Genomic DNA, 21,362 nt, shown 5'->3' on the forward strand with positions numbered 1-21,362 from the left:
TTATCCTTCACAGGTGTTTCCCTAAGAAATCTCTTCTATGTCGAATCCCACTTGGTACAAGCTTTTCAGAAGACTTGAACTGACATAAGTAATAAAAAGAGTTTGGGTAAGTCTTGCATTTCACCTTAGAGTTCCTACCACCATAAAGACTAGTTATTATTCTTTAATCCAGTTTTTTTTTTTTTTTTTTAATCTCCCAGAGAAAGACCAATTGGCTTGGCCTGAGTCAGGTAAACCAATTAACTATAGTCAAGAGAGTGAGTCATGTGAAAACATGGCAGCCATGTGGATGGATTATGGGGGAAAATTTCCCAAGAAAAGGTTGGGGAAGAGGATGCCAGATGATAATACAATAAAAAATTTCGGGCTTCCCTGGTGGCGCAGTGGTTGAGAATCTGCCTGCCAATGCAGGGCACACGGGTTCGAGCCCTGGTCTGGGAGGATCTCACATGCCGCGGAACAACTAGGCCTGTGAGCCACAATTACTGAGCCTGCGCGTCTGGAGACTGTGCTCCGCAACAAGAGAGGCCGTGACAATGAGAGGCCCGCGCACCGCGATGAAGTGTGGCCCCCGCTTGCCACAACTAGAGAAAGCCCTCGCACAGAAACGAAGACCCAGCACAACCATAAAAAAAAAAAATTTCCACAGGGTCTTGGAGGCATTGCAGGTTTTCAGAACTCTTTGGAAAGTCCATGGCAAAAGGGGTTGGGAAGACTCATTCTTAAACCTTATTGGCTGGTGTCGTAAGGGTACTGATGAGTCAACTCAAAGAGAAGCTTTATGGAAAGTGCCCAGAAGAGACTAGCATCATTAAGGCTGGGCCAAGGTCCCTGAAATAGGAGTAGGAAGGAATTAGAGGCAAACTTGTATCTTCTTCCCAATTCTGCCAGCTGTATCTGGATTCCCCTTAATGGGGGAACAAAGGTACAGGCCTTAACTACTATAATGGCTATGCAAATAATAAACAGTTTAGGAGCCCAGAGGTCTAAATGCCAGGGGAGGCACAAGATACAAAAATCTGGAAGGGGCCAGAGGCAGGGACTGAAATCCGGAAATGGAGCCGGGGGTTCAGATCTGGGAGGCAGATCGATTGCGGAGGGTTGGGATCAGATAGCAGTAGGGATCGACTGGCATTGTGGGATTGCCTGACGTACCAGCCACCCTTTATACCTTGCTTTTAAGGTCTGGCAGGAATATGATGAGTGCGTGGGATGGTCTTATTGAAAAGTCCCAGGGTGGAATGGTCGAGGCACAGTGCAAAATGCACACATTGAAATCTTACCACGAGCTGAATTGAGCCACAATTATAGATTAGTACATCTGGAGCCTTAATGGAATTTTCCAGGAGAACTCAGGGCCGGAGAGCCCTGTGTATGTCAACAGAAATCTGTAATTCTTGGGTATCAGAGGCTTTGGGAAATAAAGGAAATAACTACAGAAGAGGATATGGGGTATTTGTTTCTCATGGATCTTCTGAGATAAAAGGAGGTGACTTTGTGACTGTCGGCGGAGTACAGACATAGCCTGACAGGGGACAAGTTGAGGGAGTCAGAGATCTAGGACTCTGTACCTATCCTGCTCAGCCACTAAGCTGTGACACCCACTCTTTTCTAGCACACGCAAGGTGCCCTTCATGCATTTACTGTATATCAGACATTGCCCTAAGCATTTTTTGTGCATATCCTCTTTGAACCTCAGAAAATCTACGATTGTTCCCATTTCACAGATGAGAAAATTGATGATCATAGAATGAAGTTAATTGCCAAAGTCACACAGCTAGGACAAAACAGATCTGGAACTTGAACACCAAAGCTTGTGTGATTGATCACCCCACTATACTCCCCCACCCTTGCTTCTAATTTTAAAGTCCTCAGTTATCAACTTTATTACTTGTTTTCCCACGTATGACTTTGATGTCCACAGTGGTCCTTTCAGCTAGTACCCAGAATCTTATTATTATTTTAAAATAATTTTTGTTTGTTCTTTTCTTTTTTTTTTTTGAGCTTGGGTGCTTTAAAAAAAAAACAAAACTGGGTAATATAGCCAAATGGTACAAAATTTAGAGATACAAAAGAGCATCCAGGTATTTCCCTGTTACCCAGTCTCTTATTATGATGAAGTTTAGAAGTCATTTGTATTTTCTTTCTTTCATGTCTATTACCTATTTTGCTTTAGAATTATTGGATTTTTTTCCTTATTGATACATAGAAGCTTTTAATATATTAAGGGAATTAGTCCTATGCCTGTGGTATGAATTGCCAATATTTTTCCCAGTTTGTCTTTTGCCTTTTAAAAATGCAAAGGTTTTTTCCATGGAGAAACATTATGGCAGTCGAGTTTGTCAATTTTTATATTTTATGAGTGGGGTATGTCATTCTTAGACAGCTATTAATTACCCCAAGTTTATAAAACAAAGTTCCCTACTTTTTCTTCTATTACTGTTATGGGTTTTTGCTGTAAATTTTTTGCTGTAATGAGTGAGATATGGATCCAATTTAAGTTTTTCCCATAATAGCAAACCAGTCATTCCAACAATATTTATTGAATAATCTAGTTCCTCACTGATTTGAAATGCCATATTTATTCTATACTAGATCTCTCGACATATTTAGGTTTATTTCTGAGCTTTATGTTATTGATCTATTTGTCTCTCCATGCCCAAGTACCACACTGTTTAAATTACTGCAGCTTAATACCATGTTTTAATATCTGGGAGAGTCAGTCCCTCTCTTTCTGCTCTTCCTTTTCAGAATTCACCTAGCTATTCCTGATTGTTTATTTTTCCATGTGAATTTCAGAATCCATTTGTCTAGTTCCCTCCCCACCCCTGCCACCCCAAAATCTGTTGGTATTTTTTCTATTGGAATTGCATTAAATTTACAGATTAATTTAGGGAGAAGTGACATCTTTAGGAGTTGAGTCTTCCTACCCAAGAAAAAGAGATACCTTTCTTTTTTTAAGTGTTCTTTGATGTCCCTCAGTAATGTTAATTTTTTTTCAAATAGAATTTGCATACATCTTGTTAGGTTTACTGATGGATAATGTATCTTTTTTATTGCTATTATAAATATTTTTTCCCTTCCCTCATATTTCCTAACTGGATATTGTTTTGGCAACAATTGTAACAACAATACTTCCAACAATATTCCAACATTGTTGGAATAACTGACAACAATACTCCACTCTGGCAGTATTGCCTCAAGTTGTTTTGGGAAACTTCACATCTGACTTGACTTGGGTTCCAGTTCCTGCCATCAGCCTGCAGGCAAGACCCAGACCCCTTGGGATAAAGATGGTGTCTGAGGGTTCTGGCAGGAGGAATGCCCTATCCATACAGCTAAGCACCTCTAGGATGGGTGCCATGTATACTAAAATAGGTTGATGATGTTATGCATGTCATAAACAACTACAAATCTGTATGAATCCAATGCCTTTTTATCCTCTGTGGGGTGTCCGTCTACACCAGGGCAGAAGATGGCAAAGTAAAGCTTATGTTGCTTCAGTCTGAGACTCTTTGGATAGACTTATCTTTGGTGTCCTGACAGTTGATCAACTTGAGGAAACTGAGGCAGCATTCAGTATTATACTTTTTAAGATGAGACTTTATTTTTTTCTCAAATCACAAAAGGCGATAGGGTGTCAGGCATCCTCCCAGAGAAACTGAATCTTGTGCTGGTATTGCAACTCGTCAATATTCGTTAGCATTCTTGACCATCACTAATATTTAATGAGCACCTATTATCTATGTGCCATCTTGTGCTGGGAGTTGAGGACACAGAAATGAATAAAGTCACAAATCCTGCCCTAGAGGAGCCTGCCATCCAGTGGGGAAGATAGGCAGAAAATCACTATAATGAATAAGGACAAATATTCAATAGACTTGTGTTCAACATGCCATGGGAACGCAGAGGAGGGGGCTGTGGAATTTATTTGGGATTAGAGGTATTGGCTTTTGAGCTAGGCCTTAAAAGATAAGGAGTAGTTAGCTAGTTTGGCAAGAGTAGCAGACGGTACTAGTGCCCTGTAAGGCTCTACTTGAGAGCTAGCACTGTTGGTGGGATGGGCCTGGCTCTTGCACAGGGCAGGATGCCAGGGCGTGGGGGAGGGGGGGTGGTGGTAGTTAATGCTCCCAGGAGCAGTACTCAACCAATCTGGAATGGAATTTGGTGGATAAATGCCCTAGTTTCTCACCCATTGAGTGGGACAGCTCCGAGATGTGTTCTACACTATCTACCAGCGTTGCTCCGTGGGATTGGGCCCCAGCTGCTCAAAGGGATAACTTGCTCCCTAATGCACATTTTCCTGGCTTCCTTCCCTTCCTGGTCCTGCTCGTCCATGTCCCCAATGGTGCTTCCTAGGTCACCTCTTAAGCAAACTGTTTGTGCTCAAATCCTAGTCTCAGGGTCTGCCTCTGGGAAACTGACCCCACACAGCGAAGCATGGGCAGAGGGCATTCCTGGAAGAGGAAACAGCATCAGAAAGGCCCAGAGGTATGACAGAGCATGCCTTGTTTGGGGACCAGAAAGAAGGTGAATATGGCTGCAGAGCCATTCAAGGAAGACCAGGAGATGAGCTAGTCAGGTGGTGTGGAGAATCACGGATACCAAGTGGCTTGACCCTTTGCGGAGAAAGGGGGGTGGGATTAGAATGGAATTTTTTAGAAGTCCCCCCTGCCCATCTGGTGGTGGGCAGGGAAACTGTCTGGGGAGCAGGGAGAAGAGGACCCTCCACTCCTCTCCTCTCCTCTCCCCTCCCTGATGCTTTTGCCCAAGGGTTGGGGCTCCCAGCTCCCGCTCTGGGGCTCAGCACACTCCACTCGCGCCAGCCGACACGGGCGAGCCTCCAGCCTTCCGGCTGAGACGGTAGATGCCTCCCCCGCCCGCCGGGCTGAGCGAGCGCCAGGGCTGCAGCTGCCGGGGCCGGAGGTGGGCGGGGCGCGGGGCGCGGCTCGCAGCCCGCACGCGCCGTTACCAGGCCTGGGATGGCACTCTGTCCCCAGCGGCGGCACAGACGGAATTTTCCTTTCTGCAGCTGCGCCTTCCCACCGGCTCCACTCTCAATGCGAGGCTCATTGGAGGCCTCCTACTCTGGCGGTCCTTGATATTCTCATCTAGTTGTTGGCTCCTGTCAATGGAGGAATCGGGATGCGTTCTCAGAGGAGGCTGGGGGGGACCAGGTGCCTTTCCTGTCTGCCTGGATACGGAGACGAGGCGTTTTGGGGGAGCAGGTTGTCATAAGCAGTCCTGTGCCTTGTTTCCTTTTCCTTCTGTCTTTCCTTTTATTCTTTCCTTTTTCTTTCTTTTCCCCTTCCTTTCTCCTGCCAGGCCCTGGCCTAGGCATTCAGGATTCAGAAATGACTCAGTTGAAATCCTTGCCCTCAGAAAGATCCCAGTCTAATGAGGGAAACAGAGCATGATGACCCGATAATTACAGTATGGTGTGCTGAGTACTATGATTGAGTTATTTATGTATTTCAAATATTTGTTGAATGAAGAAAGAAGAAAAAAATGAATGAATGTTAGGGCATGGAGACAGGAGTTGCAGTCAGGGAGGACTTCACAGAGATGGAGGTGCCTGAGCTCATTGGGAAGGGCTGGTTATAGTCACTAGCACCTGCTAACTGCCAGGTACCATGCTAGGCAGGCCCTTTCTGCGAGAATCCTCATGACAATACTATGAGGTAGACAGCCCTGCTTTACAGAGGAAGAAAACCTCAGAGAGATTGGATAAATTGTCTGAGATCATAAAGCTGCAAGTGGTACAGACAGGATTCCAAAAGAGCTCTGTCTATTGCAAAGCCTGTGGTTGCTCCACCATGCCACGCTACAAGGCATGGGGAAGGGTATCCCAAGCAGAGAGAAAAGCTTGAGCAAAGGCTTGGGGGCACACTAGGGATGACACGGGGGCTGATTTTCTGGAACCCTCAGCTGCCACGCTCTCTAAACTCTAGGACTTTCCAAAGCATTCACTATGGCTTGTAAGAAAAGCAAGTGGCAAGTGAGTGTTCAACACTTCCTCCTAGAGCTGGAAATTAGAGTTTGCATCTCAGCTCTTCTGTGACAGGCTGTATGACCTTGGGGAAGTCCCTTCCCCTCTCTGAGCCTCTGTTTCCTCATTTGTTTAAATGAGCATGTGATTCCTACCTTGTAGAGTTGCTGTAAGAATTCAAAGCAACGTGTGAAGCACTGAATTACAATCAGTCTGTTCAAGGTGACTTTAGGACACCCAGGGCTGGCTCTTGTTGGAGGGGTTGGCTGAATCACCAGGCAAAGGGACTTTTAGATAATTGGATGGGGGATGCCTTCCATCTTCCAAGAAATGAGGGTGCTGGCAGAGAGCCTACTGCTAGTCTGCTTCAAATGGACCAGATGCTCTTTTGGAGATGAGAAAAGACATTCTCTTGACAGTGGCAGTGTAGGGAGAAGATAAAAACAAAGAAATAGGAATACTGACCCACTCCTGATCAGGAACAGGAGACAGGCAAGCCAGCCAGGTGTCTTCAGCCCTCGAGAGGGCCTCTAGTGCTGGCAGAGTCCTGCAGATGTGCAGGGTGAAGGGGAGGGGATGGAGAGAGAGTACTGATGGACTTTCAGGCTGAATCACACTCATTAAAACGACAGTCAAGTGTTTGACCTTGAACTATGACTCTCTTTTTCTCCAGTCCCTGGAGCTGGCTGTTTTCAAGAGAAGAAGAAATGGGGCCATCTGCTCCGAGCTGGCCCTGCCACCGAGGAACCTTTCCCTGGGGGACAGCCATGCAGGAACTCATACAATGTGTTGGAGGTGGGAAAGGTTCTTCTCAGTGTATGGATATTTACGTTAAGGAGTAATGCCATCAATGCCTCATGCCATTTCACCAAAAGAGAAGATGTCTTTTTCTTTTTAGCCCAGATCCTCAGGTTCTCAGCAGAGATATTATAACCATACCTTCTAAATAAAATCTTCACATAGAGTCTGAGTCTATGAATCTCATCCTGACCTCTTCAGGAAATGGGAGACTCAAAAAAAAATTGACTGCAGAATATTACATAGCTCTTGAGCTATTAAGTGGTGAGCCAGGGATTCAAATATTAGTCTGTCTCCAAATCAGAACATAAGTTTCATTACATTTCTTTTGAAAAAATAACTGCTATCATGAATATGCACTTACCATGTGCCAGACACTGTACTGGGCAGTATTTTTACATGATCTCGATATTCTTCAATGACTCTGCAAAAAATGGTTAACCCCACTTTACAGATAAATAAACTGAGTCTCATTAAAGAAATTGTATGAGGCTGCCTTGCTAATAGGTGGCTGAGGCAGAGGATAAACCTGCATGGGTCTGACACTAAAGATCTAATTGATCCACAGTCTGGGCGTGGTCGAGCAGGATGGGGAGTCAAGGGCTGCCCACTGTTTCTGTAAACAGCTCATTTACTGGCATCTTGTAAATATCTCTTCCTACCACCTGGAAGGCACCTCCCTGAAGAGGAACTGTACCAGAGGTAGAAGGAAGGGGTTGCCTTCTGCACCGACTTGGTACAGAAAGCTCAGCTCCTTCCCTGCGGTGGGATTAAATGCTAAGTGGAAGGGATGCTCTTTTACTTATCTGGGAAGTGGTGTGCAAATGCTGCTAAAAAGCAACCTCTGATGAATCCTCTGAGCTTCCCAGGCAGGGAAACCCACTCTGTGCTGCTCCTGCGTGCATGACAGAAATGTTCCTCTATCACCATGGCAACAGCCAATACACCAGCATCCCACAAGAGGCCAGAGCTGCTCTGTGGGGAGCTGTGGTCCAAGCTTGGTGGGAGTAGGAGTGGGGTGCATGGGGGGAGGAGTGTCTCATCAGCTAGATTCTTCTTGCTTGAGGCTAGCTTGTTGCTGGGGCAGGAATGTTTATACAGGATTCCAAGCCTCCTGTGTCTGCAGGAATCTGGGCAAAGGGAGATGGCAGGGAAGCTGAGGAGGGTCCAGGGGGCATATTATATTTTCCATGGCTTCCAATAAATGTGTTTATTAGGCAAGCTGCTGATGGATGGCACCTTTCTAAAGGGGCTGTCAGTATACCCTAATGCAGAATTTCATGGGCTTTGCAGACAACGAGACCTGACTTCTAGCTCTGTAACTTTTTAGTTCGAAGATCTCATGTTAGTTGGTGTATCCTCTCTGAAGTCTAATTGCTTCATTGGGAAAAGGGGGATATTTAACACCTCTCTTGTGGGAGATTAAATGAGATGACACGTGGGCAGTTTCTGGCATCTGGTCAGCAACTAATCAGTTGTAGTTATTATGATGTCCCCAGTACTGTCAGAGAAATGGAGACTTGGCAAGGGCACCATCTCTGACTCCCTTAAGTCAGGGGTATTGGAATTAGAATTCATGCCACCTGTGTTTCTTCTGGGCGCCCCGGCTTCTCTCTCTTCCTAAAGCCATCTGCCAGCATTCAGTGTTTTCCCCTGTGTTCCCTGGCTCAGCCTGGTGACGTCAGGTGCTTATTTCTCCCTGAGGGGCCCCACCCAGAGAATCCCACAACACCAGACCTTGAGGATCGCCCAGCTTAGCTCCCTCTCCCTCATCTTCCAGGACAGGAAATGGAAGCCTGGAGACAGAAGTGAAGTGCCTTCTCAAGGTTATCCAGAAAGGTAGAAGCCAATAGTTGAAGTGGTTGTTGCATTTATTTTGGGCAGGTATGACTAAGCCTGGGAGTAGTGGCAGAGGTCGACCACGTGCCTTCTATGAATTCTCTTGGGTGTGTAACGTGGGGATACGTATGTATGAGGAGAGTCCTTTTTTTATTTAGTTGTGCTACTGGCAAGTTCTGTGATTCCCCTGGCATCAGAAATATTAATAGCTAACATTTGCACAGTGCTTTATGGCTGATAAAATACACTCATATACTTGATCTTATTTAGCCCTTGAAATAGTCCTTCCAGGTCGTTATGATAATTATCGCCATTCTTTTACAGCTCAGGAAACTGAGGCTGAACGTGACTTGTTCAGAGTGACGCAGTTACCACTAGGCAGATTTAGGAGTTGAACTTATATTTGTGTGACTCGTAAGTATAGCAAAGTGGCCCAGCTGATGTGCCACATTCAGAGAATTCAAAGTTCGGGACGTAGCCGTCTTCTGTGCAGAGGTGGAGGAGGAGGGCATCCCCAGGGCTGATGGTCACCGAGGCCCACCTGAATAGAGATGGCAAACCCTCAATTCATCTGGGTTCTCCAAACGGCAGGTAACAAGATAGTATGGGAGCAATAATGATGCCTCTTCCAGTAAAACTTTGTCACCTTCAAAGTGGTCTCATATTATCTCATGAGAGGCCCGAGGAAGATCTAATCCTGCCGGTTTACATAAGAGGCCCAGGGAGCCGAGCAACTTGTTGAAAATCTGCAAAGCCAATGAGTGATGGAGCCAGGACGAGAACCCACAGTTCCTCAATCCCAAAGTCTTTCTACTTCTTTTTAGGGCAGCTGGGTCTGAATGGGGTCTCTGATCCTGAGGCATGAGCAAGGGCCAAGGGTGGCATGTTCCAGCAAACTTCCTTGTTTGGGAGGAACCAAGACAGTGTGCCGAGGTTTCCCTTTAAGCTCTGTTTTTGAGCTCTGCCTGCAGAAGGCACTTCAATTGCTCCTCCGACCTGTACCCAGTCTGGCTCCCTGTGAGCCTTCTCTGCCGCACTGTTGCTCAAGGGGAAGAGAGAAATCAGAGGGGCGGTAAAGCATTTAAATTGGTTCCTGAGTTTAGCAGGATTCTTTCATCTGCAGTCGCCAGATGTTTACTTGTGTTTACAATTCAGTGGGAAGATAAAGATTACACAAGGAAGGACCTCAAAGAGTGCCAGGCTTCCAGAACTAGAAGAGACTTCCGAAATTCTGATAGTCAGAATCAGAATAGTCAGTCAGGGCTTAGTCAGTCACTGAATGATTAGCACAGGGAGATCAGCTCGGTGCTTTGCGACCACCTAGACGGGTGGGATAGGGAGGGTGGGAGGGAGATGTGAGAGGGAGGGGATATGGGGAGATATGTATATGTATAGCTGATTCATTTTGTTATACAGCAGAAACTAAGACACCATTGTAAAGCAATTATACTCCAATAAAGATGTTAAAAAAAAAAAAAAAAGAAAGATGGGAGAGATCCCCCGTCCCCCCTTCTTCACTGATTGTTCTGGGAGAAATGCCTTCTACCTGGAGATGGGGAACGGCTGGTTGGTCTCAGAGGGAGATAGGTAGAAAAGGCCCTAACTGCACCAGAATTTTATATTTTATAGCATTTCCCAATCCTGCTCCCTCTTCAATTCCAGAGAAAAGGCAGGATATAAGATAGATGAAGAGGGCTATATTCTCCTTGCATCTGGAACCTAGATCCACAGGTAAGGATACGGGAAAGATTTTCATTACAGCTTATTAAAAACCCAAGCCCATTTATAATACAGTGTCTTTGCACGCTGCAGACACTTATTGGCAAGGACTCAGTGGAACACGGAGGATATTGTTTTAATCGGATGTGATTTACATTTGTGCCAACTAATGAAAATCTTCTGATTATATTCAAGTGATTAATAACCACCCATGCCCAATCATAAGAAAATATTCTGTTCTTCCATAAGAGTAATATTCTTACTAAAACCAACCAGAAAATACTTATAAATTAGTGGAATATTTGATAAATATTTTTAATGGTCTTGTGGGCCTCCATTGTATCAGTGAAGAAATCTATAGGTAAGCAGTTCTCTGGGAACGTTCTGATCTAGCACCCAAGACTGGGATACTTCCTGTGTGTTGAATGTTACATCAGGCTTTGCAGATCTTTCTGAGAGAAGCAGCAGACAGAATTCCTCACTGTGAGGTTCTTGCCGTCTAAAAATATAGCTGGATAGACACCAACAAAATAAACACACACACAAGTACAGCCTCTCGGAGCCCCTCTTACAAATATTTGAGTGCATTCTACATGCCAGGTGCTATTCTAAGGCTTAAGGAGTATAGTGATAATACAGGGAAGGTCTTTGCCTTCAAGGAGTAGATCTATACATTCTTATGACTTATCCAATCCCATTTCCCTGACTTTGCTCTTGCCATCTCTTCCGTCTTGACTGTCTCCCCTATGCTGTCCTGGTTATCTGAATTCCACCCATTTTACATGGCCTGGGCTCTACCGCTCCTGTGAAATCTCCTCCTACCCCAGAGATCTCTTCTTCCTCTGGCTCCTTTAACCCTCACTGCCTGCTCCACTTTCTGGTCACACACAGATGCTCTGCTATTGCTAATTATGTGTTCACGTGTTTCTGAGTCATCTTCTTATGGGCAGAACTTGGATTTTCTTCATCCTTGAATCTCCTTTACCCTCCAGTGCCTAGCATGATGCCCTGTGTGTATTAGGTACTCAAAACATGTTTGTTAATTGGTTGATTTTTAAATATTATACGTGCACTACAAGCTTAATTGTTAGGGGGAATTTGTGAAATATATATAAAAAAAGACAACCCACTCATTCAAAAAACTTAAAGTGATACAGTGTCTGAAATCTCATCAGTAGAGATTCATGCCTTTGGAAAAGATTCCTCTCATTTTCTAAAAAATACTCAGTTTAATACATTAAACTGAGTTTATTTACTTAAATTATTAGTGACATCAGTTTTATTCTCCAATAGACACAAGAACTGAGTTGGGTAAGAGTAGAGCTGGATTCTCAAACAGCAGAGTCCTTGCTATGTATCAGGCACTGTGCTTGGTGTTGGGGTCCAAAGATGACTGAGACACAATCCCATCCTTGAAAAGCTTATATTCTAGTCACCAGAATATTTTATTATCATTTCTTCAGGGGCTATGACGAAACCAAGCACAGGCGTTGAAACAGCCCACCCTGGAGGATTGAGGGGAGGCTTCCTGGAGGAGTCATCAAGGAACATTCCTGCAGGCCTTCTCTGTCTGAGTGCTTTCCCTCTTCTCTGCTTGTAAACCCTTTCAGGTGCCTCAAGACCCATCTCAAATATCACGTCTTCTGAGAAGCCATCCCTAAGCCTCACAGGCAGAATGAATCCCTCGCTCTCTGGTGCTCCTAAAACACCCCGCCCATCTTATTGTGGTGATTGTTTCTTTGTCTGTCCTCCCTACTCTCCCCCTCTAGCCCACATAGATGGTGAACTCGCAAACACAGGATACTTTCCATTCATGTCAGTCTATCCAGCTCTAACCATGCCTGGGACATGGGAGATGGGAGGACCACTGCATTACTATAGTTGACCCAAGACCTCTCGGACATCACTGGGTCTCTGGCTCAGGGCTGGATTGTGCATCTCCAGCTCCCAAGCTGAGTGCCAGCTGGGATGTAGGAAGCAAGAACTGCCTGCCACCATTAGTGACAAGCTGCTCATTGATTCCATTCAGCCCAATAAATACTTACTGAGAACTAGTTCCAATACGAATAAGAATCTTGCCACCACTACTAGAATACCTACTGTGTGCCAGGTGCTTTACATACATGATCTCACTTACTCTGTGTAACAACTTTGAAAAGTATTATCTCCTTTTACTAGCCCAGAAAAGAAGCTCAGAGGGCTGATTTGCCCAAGGTCACATATCACGCAGAGTGGTCTGAATGTAAGGTATATCTGCTGCGTCCTGCTCCAATTCAACATAGGGATTAAAAGCATATCTCCTGAGAGGTGAAAACAAAGGTTCAGGGGGCATACAAGATTCAGGGAGTGCCCATGGGAAGGTGGTAATCAGAAAGCCTTCATGGAGGTCGAGGCAGATCTGGCCAATGAATGAACTGGAAAAAACAAACAGAAAGATCTTGAAGACGTGACCTTCTTGATACTACGTAGGATGCACCAATGCCTGTAAGCAAGGACGCAGAAGGGGTGGGGGAGCCTTAGATATCCCACTCAGGGGTCCTGCAGGGGGGGATCTCCAGACTTGCACATGTTTCCTCTCTCTTGTGCAAGAGATGGGGGAGAGGAGTAGGTGCTCTGAGGTGAGCCATCCCTGAGGTGCAGGTGCTGAATGTGCATCCCACACATCCTTCCAAGGCAGGTGGAGAAAGTCTGTCTCCCACCCCCTTTCTCCCCAAAGTAGAGGAGGTGACCCTTCGCTTCCCCACTAGGTCTTGTCTTGTCACCTTAGGGTAGGGGGATGTCTTTCTCTCCCAGCACTGAGGAAGGGATAGTTCTTTTTCATCTCACCATAGGGTGTGTGTGTGTGTGTGTGTGTGTGTGTGTGTGTGTGTGTGTGTTAGTGGGGGCGGATTATCCCTTCCTCCCTCACCTGGGGGTTGGGAGGATGGCACCTTTCATTCAGCTTTGGGAAAGAAAGTGGTTCTTTTATTTCTCACTACAGCGTGTGTGTGTGTGTGTGTGTGTGTGTGTGTGTGTGCATGTCCGCGCGCGCGAGGGGAATGGATTCTTTCACACCTCAGGGTGGGGAGGTTGACACCTTTCTTTCCTCCAAAGGGAGTGGGGACAGTTTCCCTCTCCTCCATCTCGGGTGGGACACGGTTCTTTTCTCCCCCAATCAAAAAGGTGGTAGGGGCTCTGGGCTCCCTTGTCCCTATTCTTGGGGAGCAGGACTAGCTTCCACGCCCTCCCCAGAGAGCCACGCTCAGGTCGCAGGAGGCCTGGTCCTCCCCAGACCGCGCGCCCTCAGCCCCCTTAGGCCCGCTGCTCACAGCCGGCGGCACCCACTGCGAGTCTGGGGCGGCGCCGGCTCTGCGGCGCGGGGCGGGACAACCCGTGGCCCCGCCCCCGGCTCCGCCCTCTCCCTGGCTCTGAGCCTCGCACCTCCCCGCCCGCCCAGCCCAGTCGGCCGTGGCTGTCTGCTTGGCTCGCGCGCCGCGCACCAAGCCTCAGCCGCCTCAGCCGCCTCAGCCCCCGCCGCCGCTTCCGTCTCGCCCTCAGCGCCTCCCGGCTCCGCCGCCCCGCGCGCCCTCAGCCCCTCAAGCCAGATGATGAACTTCCTGCGGCGCCGGCTGTCCGACAGCAGCTTCATCGCCAACCTGCCCAATGGCTACATGACTGACCTGCAGCGGCCGGAGCCCCAGCAGCCGCCGCCCCCCGGCCCGGGCGCGGCCTCGGCCTCGTCTAAGCCCCCGGTCGCCTCGCCGGGCCCCGAGCGGAGGCCGCCGCCCGCCCCGGCGCCCGCGCCGCAGCCCGCGCCGCAGCCGGCCCCGGCGCCGTCGGTGGGCAGCAGCTTCTTCAGCTCGCTCTCCCAGGCGGTGAAGCAAACGGCAGCCTCGGCCGGGCTGGTGGACGCGCCCGCGCCCGCGCCCGCCGCCGCCAGGAAGGCCAAGGTGCTGCTGGTCGTCGACGAGCCGCACACCGACTGGTAGGTGCCCGGCCGCCGCCGCCCGGGGCTCGGGGCCGCTCCGAGGATGCTCCGGCTCCCAGGGAGGTGTCAGAGCAACGAAAAGGAGGGTCTGGGGTCCCGCCGCGAGGAGAGGGGGTCCAGCGAGCGTGTGTGTGTCGAGGGCGGGGGGAGGCACTGGTCAGCCTGGAAAGGTGAAGCCTGCGGTAAAATAGCCCCTCAGTTGACTCAAATCCCCCAACACATAAATGCTGGAGCTACTATCCAACAGGGAAGAGTCTTAAGAAATAGTCTTTTTTTTTTTTTTTTTGAGGGAGGGGTGGAGGGAACAGACTTTTCTGCCTCGATACATCAAAGCTGAGGTGAAAAGGGTCCCAGATCCTCCGAGGGACATTAAGGCCAATAAGAAAGGTTCTGCTTTATGGGCCCCGGGGCGAATCAGGAATGGAGATGGGTATTTGGGGGCGGGGAAGGGAGAGGGCGAGGGGGTATTTTTTCACCTGGTCCGATTAAGGCTGGTGTCAGTACTGACATCAAAGTTGATCATATCACAGGTGTGGGAGCCCAGGTGTACATGGACTTGTTCCCGTGCAGCGTGGTGAACTCGTTTAAGAATAATACAATTCTTGTATTTTCTGCAGCCCCAAATATTCTTGTGGTTTTCCAAATCCCCAATTTGTGGATTAAAAAAAATTTTGGGGGGTGGGGGAGTATGTGTTTTGGGGTGGAAGTGATGGTGGCTTTTTCCAGCTGGAAGAATGATGACCGAGGTATTCTGCATCATTCAATATTCTGGATCATTAAAGGGACACAAATAAAAAGAGATGTGCCTTAATGCAGAAGATGGGAAACTTAAAAAATTCTTCTTTTTTTTTTTTAAGGGATATTCCAACTTGGAATGGTGAAGGCTGAGGGAATATGTGACCTCTAGTCGATAAAAGCATGAATGAGGTCTATTTAAGACAAATTAGTTAAAAGAGGCTTTGTTTTATGGAGGAGGAAGTTGACCCAGGGGATGGTTAGGGTGGGAGGTGATAGTGGAATTGACTGGTGAAGGGCTTGAAGAAGTGAAGAGGTGAGGAAAAGGGGTTGCTTTTTCTTCTGGAACATGGCAAGGGTTTTTTTTTTTTTTCCTCACAAGAGTTGGGGTTGGAGACTAGACCTAAGTCTTTCCTCCCAAGAGGGAGGCACAGAGGGACCACAGAGCTGTTTATCTCCATTTCCTCTTCTGGCTGCTTCCCTGGTTTTCTCTCTCTATCATTTTCTCACTGGGAGACCCGGACGGAGAGAGTGCTGGCGTGGCTGTGATAAAAGTGAGATGTAGATGTGGAGATGCCCTCCTGCTGACTTGTGTAGTTGGCTTTTTCTTAGGACAGCAGAGTAGAAAACCTGAAGGGACCTTTGTAAGGAAATGACACAGGCACACGCAAGAGTGTAATGGGGAAAGTAAGAGAGTATATGATGGTGCCATTGGCAGTCCCCTAGGAGAATTACTCTAACTCAGTTCAAATCAACAAGTGCTTATTAAGTGGGAAGTGAAGGTAGCTAAGCTTTATTGAGCATCTGTTATATGCCAAACCCTGTACTAGGTGCACTAATATATATCTTGTTGAATTTTCACCACCAAACTGAGGCTTAGAGAAAATAAGTAATGTGTTCACAGTCAAATGGTAGAACCAGAATTTGAACTTAGGCCTATTTGACTCCACTTTTGCCACTCCCTTATGTTATATTGCCTCATTATTATTATTATATTATTAGCAATATTAATAATTGGCCCCCTCTAGGGGCTAGGCAGTGTACTGGCCTTACAGAGAACTCACTCAAATTTGGGAGACAAAATGAAAACTTGAAACAGTTAACAAAAAGGAATCTAGAATAATTAGTTGAGACTGGTGTTTCAGGCTTTCAATAAATGAAGTGATTAGAGTTATTGAGAGTGAGGGTCAGAGTTATTGGAGAAAGCTTCACAAAGGATGAGTCTTGAAGAAAGACCAGGAAAAGGAGGGGAGAAATGAGAATGAAATTGGTGCTTCATTTTTTATGCAAGAATCTGACCCTCCTATACCTGGTCCTGATCTCCTTTCCTGCTGAAGGCGTTTGTTTTGGGTGTAATTACTAGTTAGGTACCCGCAGGTAGGAAGACACTCATTTGTATGGGTATGTGTTTATAACTGCTTCAGTGTCTTGGGATTTGAAACTCTCCTTGGATAGTATTATTCTCGAGGAAGACTGCCTGCCTGGCATGAACCACAGAACTTGCCTTGCCCAGGAGACTAGACTTCTGATGGAAGAAATAGAAGCCACTTTCCTGTAGGCTGACTCCCAGCTGTTTTCTGATTTTCTCTAAAGTAATAACATGGATTTATTAAAACTCATAAACCCAGTTTGAGTCTAGTGCTTGACAGCAGTTCTGTGCTTCTGTGTTTCTGTGCTTAATGGCAGTTCTCAGAATTTTGCAGAGTCTGTCTTAAGGTGTCTGTATTTGTTAAAAATATCTCAGTTAAATATTGGTGAGTGGTTTTATTGAAAGGTCTCTATGAGTTAAGGCGCAGATGCCTGTTTATGACAAGCTCAGTGACTTAAAAAGGTGCTTTTTGCTCTAAAGACTGATTTTAATAGATTTGTCTCACAGTTTAAGCTACCTAGATAGTATTCTGTGAGCAGGTGTCATACATGCCCGATATTATTTTCCTGGTACTTGAATAGGAAGTCAGAGTATAGCCTCCCAGTAAAATTTAAGAATATTGGTCCCATTTGAATTATGGAATGCTAAAATACGGAGGGTTTTAACAACTATTTAAATAATTGGAGATTTAAAGGAGGGCTTAAAATAGGCAGCCTCTCAGAGCAGCCTTGATACACAGCAGATTCTTTTGAATTTCTGTAGTGTAACTGTGGGCAATGGAATCTGGGGATCTTATCACTGGCCAGGTTGATGGGAAAATCGGAGGGTGTTTCTCTCTTTCTTTTGCTTGAAATGTGTTTTCATTGGTTGCCTGAGATCTTTAGGTTAATTGCACATTAATGGATCACTGAAAAATATTTCTGTTCCACTAAAACGTGATATCAAGTTCATTATATACCTTTTTAGTTAATTATTACTAGTTTTAAAATATATATATATATATATATATGCCTGAAAATGCATGTCTTCTTTCAAGGTTCGTACCTAAATTAGAAGTGCAGTTAAGATTGCATTTTAACAATCTTTGTGCTTAAACAAGGAACAAGCGTCCATTTGTATATGTTGTTTTTTCTGTGTTTTACCTTCTCACTGGTTATAAGGTAAGTTTTCTCTCAGATTCTCCCCTTTCTCTGTTCCAGTGATTCCAATTCCAGTGACCAAGTGAGCTTTTTCAACCTCGAATGTCTCAATGTTTGAATTTGAAAATCAGTATTACAGGCATTCTAGAGATTATCTAGAGTACCTAGAGATTGCAGATTTGATAAGTCCACAGATGTTTATTGAACACCTCTGTATAGAGTATATATGCTAAGAAAAATGAGACATAGTATCTCTCTTCTAAGATCTTTCCATCTGGCTGGATAGACAAGATAAATACGTTAAAAAAAAGTTTACTAAAAACTTCCCCTTGTATTTGAACTGTGGTCCTTGGATCAGCAGAATAGGCATCAACCAGGAGCTTTTTGAAATGCAGATTATCGGGTCCCACCTGACGCCTACTGAATCACACTTTGCATTTGAATAAGATCTCCAGGTGATTCACATGCACATTAAATTTAAGATGCACTGAACTAAAGGGTATGTGATTAGTGCTAGAGATGTAGCAACAACACCAAGTACTATCACTTTTTGAGTAACTGCTATATGTCACATGTGGTACCGAGTTCTTTACAAATATCATTTAATCCCTACCACAACAGTGTATTGTACTGTAGACGTTTAAAAGAGGGAGAGATGGATGTGGGCTAGAATGGGAAGGGAATGCTTCATGGAAGTAGTGAGATTTGAACTGAGCCTTGAAGAATTTAAATCAAAAGGGATAGGTTGGCTCAGTCCAGACAGTGGATGGTATAAGGAAAGTGCACTGGTAGGAAAGAGGGAGACAACCAAGAGACTCGATTGATGCATTATCTGGGAAGCGCCGGTTCCCATTCTTTTCTGGTCAGTCTTTGGGCATTTCATTAAGAATAGGGGAAGTACAGAAGTCTGGACCAGTGCTTGTGTGTAGTTCTAGAAAAATATTTGAATTGAAACTTGGGGGAAAAGCTCCAGTGAGGTTTGAGGCTTCTCTCTGCCAAATATTTTATCTACATGTCCTGTTTCTAACACAAACATACTGATTACATTGAATTTCATTGTTCATAGCAACAGTAGCTTATAGCTTAGAATTCTAGGTTATTAGAGCTGGAAGATAATCCGGGTTACTTTATAAATGGGGGAAATTTTTAAAATAAATTTATTTATTTATTTTTTTGGCTGCGATGGGTCTTTGTTGCTGCACACGGGCTTTCTCTAGTTGCGGAGAGCGGGGGCTACTCTTCGTTTTGGTGTGCAGACTTCTCATTGCGGTGGCTTCTCTTGTTGTGGAGCACAGGCTCTAGGTGTGCGGGCTTCAGTAGTTGTGGCACACAGGCTCAGTAGTTGTGGTGCAGGAGCTTAGTTGCTCCGCGGCATGTGGGATCTTCCAGGACCAGGGCTCGAACCCGTGTCCCCTGCATTGGCAGGTGGATTCTTAACGACTGCGCCAGCAGGGAAGTCCCATAAATGGGGGAAATCTTGTTCTGAAGAAGCAGAGTGGCTTGTTCAAATTTACTCAGAACTAGGATCTAGAACTTCAGTCTTTCTTCTAAGCCCAGAGAAATGGAACAATGTGCCCAAAGTCAAATAAGAAGTTAGTGAGAGAATGGAAACCAGAATTTGCATCTTCTGACTCTTAAGTTACTCTATGAGTAGATTCTTTAAATTTAACCTTTTTTCTCTTTGAAAATTCTGTTTGTGTCTGCTGCTTTTAAAGAGTCACTGTGGAGTTGTAAGTGCTTAAAAAAGAACCACATGAGCATATTGCACTATATCCCCACTAGCAGTTTCACTGTCTTATTTGTGTTATTGTTGTTTCAACAAAGGTCATTGTAAAATGGTTGAAGGAGACTCTTAATTAGAGACCTAGTCATCAAACTCCAACAATATATAATAAAGTTAGTAGGACTGCGCTACTATGATGACCTTGCTTTCAGGGACCCATTTTTACCTTAGTGTCCCTGTCTGCCTAAGATTGCTTACTGTCTTTCTGTACCCAAGTTCAGGTCTATGGTAACATTAGCCTTTTCAATATCTTGCTAAGCAAAATGTAATGGAGGCCTAATTAGCAAGTTTTCCAGAATTGCCTACCTTCCCCTCAAATTTACAAAACAGTTTTAACTGGAATATGTTCAGTGCAGTGGAGCATCTAAACACAAGCCAGGTGCTGGGGATATAAGGTTAAGTTGGGCATAGGCCTTGTCCCCTGGGATCTTCCAGTCCAGCAGGGGAGAGGACAGACATTTAAATAGGATTTTAGTACAGTATGGTAATTAGTATGCATAGGATGCTGTGGGAGCAGAGAGGAATGAAGATGTTGCGGTTAGAAATGTTTGTACCATTAAAAATGTGCCACTGTGTATTCTTTGATAAACCACTTTGCCTCTTTGGAGTTTGATTTTCTAAACTCTGTCAAATGAGAGGATTGAAACATTCTCTAAGATCCTTTACAGCACTACATTATTTCCATGTTACAGTTTTTGTGCCATTTTCTTTCAAAAGCTTTAGCTCTATGATTTATTCTATGTGGTAATGTTTGTAAATCTTTGGAAGGGGAGGCATAGGTCAGTACATGGCTAAACATGTCCTTGGATGAAAAGCTCATCTTCGAGTACTCTCCATTCAGTACCCCTTTCTTACAGTGTTGCTACCATGTGGTATCCTGAAAAAAAGGGGCTAATCCTGTAATACCCACTGTGTATGTTTCCTACTCAGTAATGGGAATTGTGGACTTGTGGTTGAATTCCTCTCTCCCTGATAGCTCTAAGAACTTTTGTATACATATGTTGAAGTGTTGGCTAACAGCATTTATTTCCTGATCCCTGGCATGTGCACTGTGTTGTACAGTTTGCACAACATATTCACACCCAATGTCTCATTTTATCTTCAAATGATGAAAAAGCAGACTCATAAAAGTAGTCGCTTTCCAAATATTAAATAGCTATTAAGCTCTCCAGCTTGCCCTTTTCTGATGTGCATGAACACCCCACGCTTGCACTTCCTTCCTTTCTGGAGAACAGCTATTGTGCTCTCTGCTTCTTCCCCTCTCTCAGCCTAGGCACTAAGATGTCTTTGTTTACTGGAGCCTTTCTCAGATTTTAGAGTCTGTTCTTTCTTTTTTCTTTCTGCCTAGGACCATTCTTCCATTCCACTCCTCCCAAACACAGCTTTAATCCCTTTCCAGGATATATACCTCTCATCTATTTCTCCACTCAAGGGGTCTAACAACTTTATGCAGTAACTTTAGCCCGATTTAATCCTACAAAAAGAGGCTTGGGCCTTGCGGGGGGGAAATTGAAGTCCCTTTTCTCTATTGTGGACTTGAATCCTTAGAGGGCCCTAATATTAATAGTAGCACAGCTGAAAACTGTTTTCTTTTATACTTCCAGGTTTCAGTGATATAGAATGAGTTTTTTGTTGTTCTTGTTGGACCCTGTGATGTGACTCAGGGACACATATGGATATAATTCCCTCTGCAGTCCTTGTTACCCCCTGAGGAATAGCTGATGATGAGAATTTAAGTTCTATAGAGTCCTATGTTTACTAACATTTTAACTGCGGGGCAACTGCTGATGATGAGAATTTAAGTTCTATAGAGTCCTATGTTTACTAACATTTTAACTGCGGGGCAAAAGGGCAGCAGTGAAAGATTGATCTCTAATCAGTTAGCAAAGAGCTACTAACTCCAGTGTGTTAGTTTCCATGAAGGCTACAAAGTAAGTGAAATACTTGGAATCAGACAATTATATAATACATGCTTTCACTTTTGAGAACTTGTAGGGAATCTCAAGGCAGGCAAAATTAGCATT

At 45.2% G+C, this 21,362-nt stretch overlaps 1 protein-coding gene across 1 annotated transcript in view; it reads left to right on the forward strand.

Moving 5' to 3' along the window:
* Positions 1-13,846: 13,846 nt before the first annotated feature.
* SYN2 (synapsin II) overlaps positions 13,847-21,362 on the forward strand; it is a 158,412-nt gene continuing 150,896 nt past the window's right edge. Inside the window, exon 1 of the mRNA XM_059940399.1 lies at positions 13,847-14,309. Within this exon, the coding sequence (XP_059796382.1) occupies positions 13,930-14,309 (380 nt within the window). The 5' untranslated portion in view covers positions 13,847-13,929. The remainder of the gene's footprint in view (positions 14,310-21,362) is intronic.

The sequence above is a fragment of the Balaenoptera ricei genome, chromosome 11, assembly GCF_028023285.1.
Source record: "Balaenoptera ricei isolate mBalRic1 chromosome 11, mBalRic1.hap2, whole genome shotgun sequence".
In the NCBI taxonomy this organism is placed as follows: Eukaryota; Metazoa; Chordata; class Mammalia; order Artiodactyla; family Balaenopteridae; genus Balaenoptera; species Balaenoptera ricei.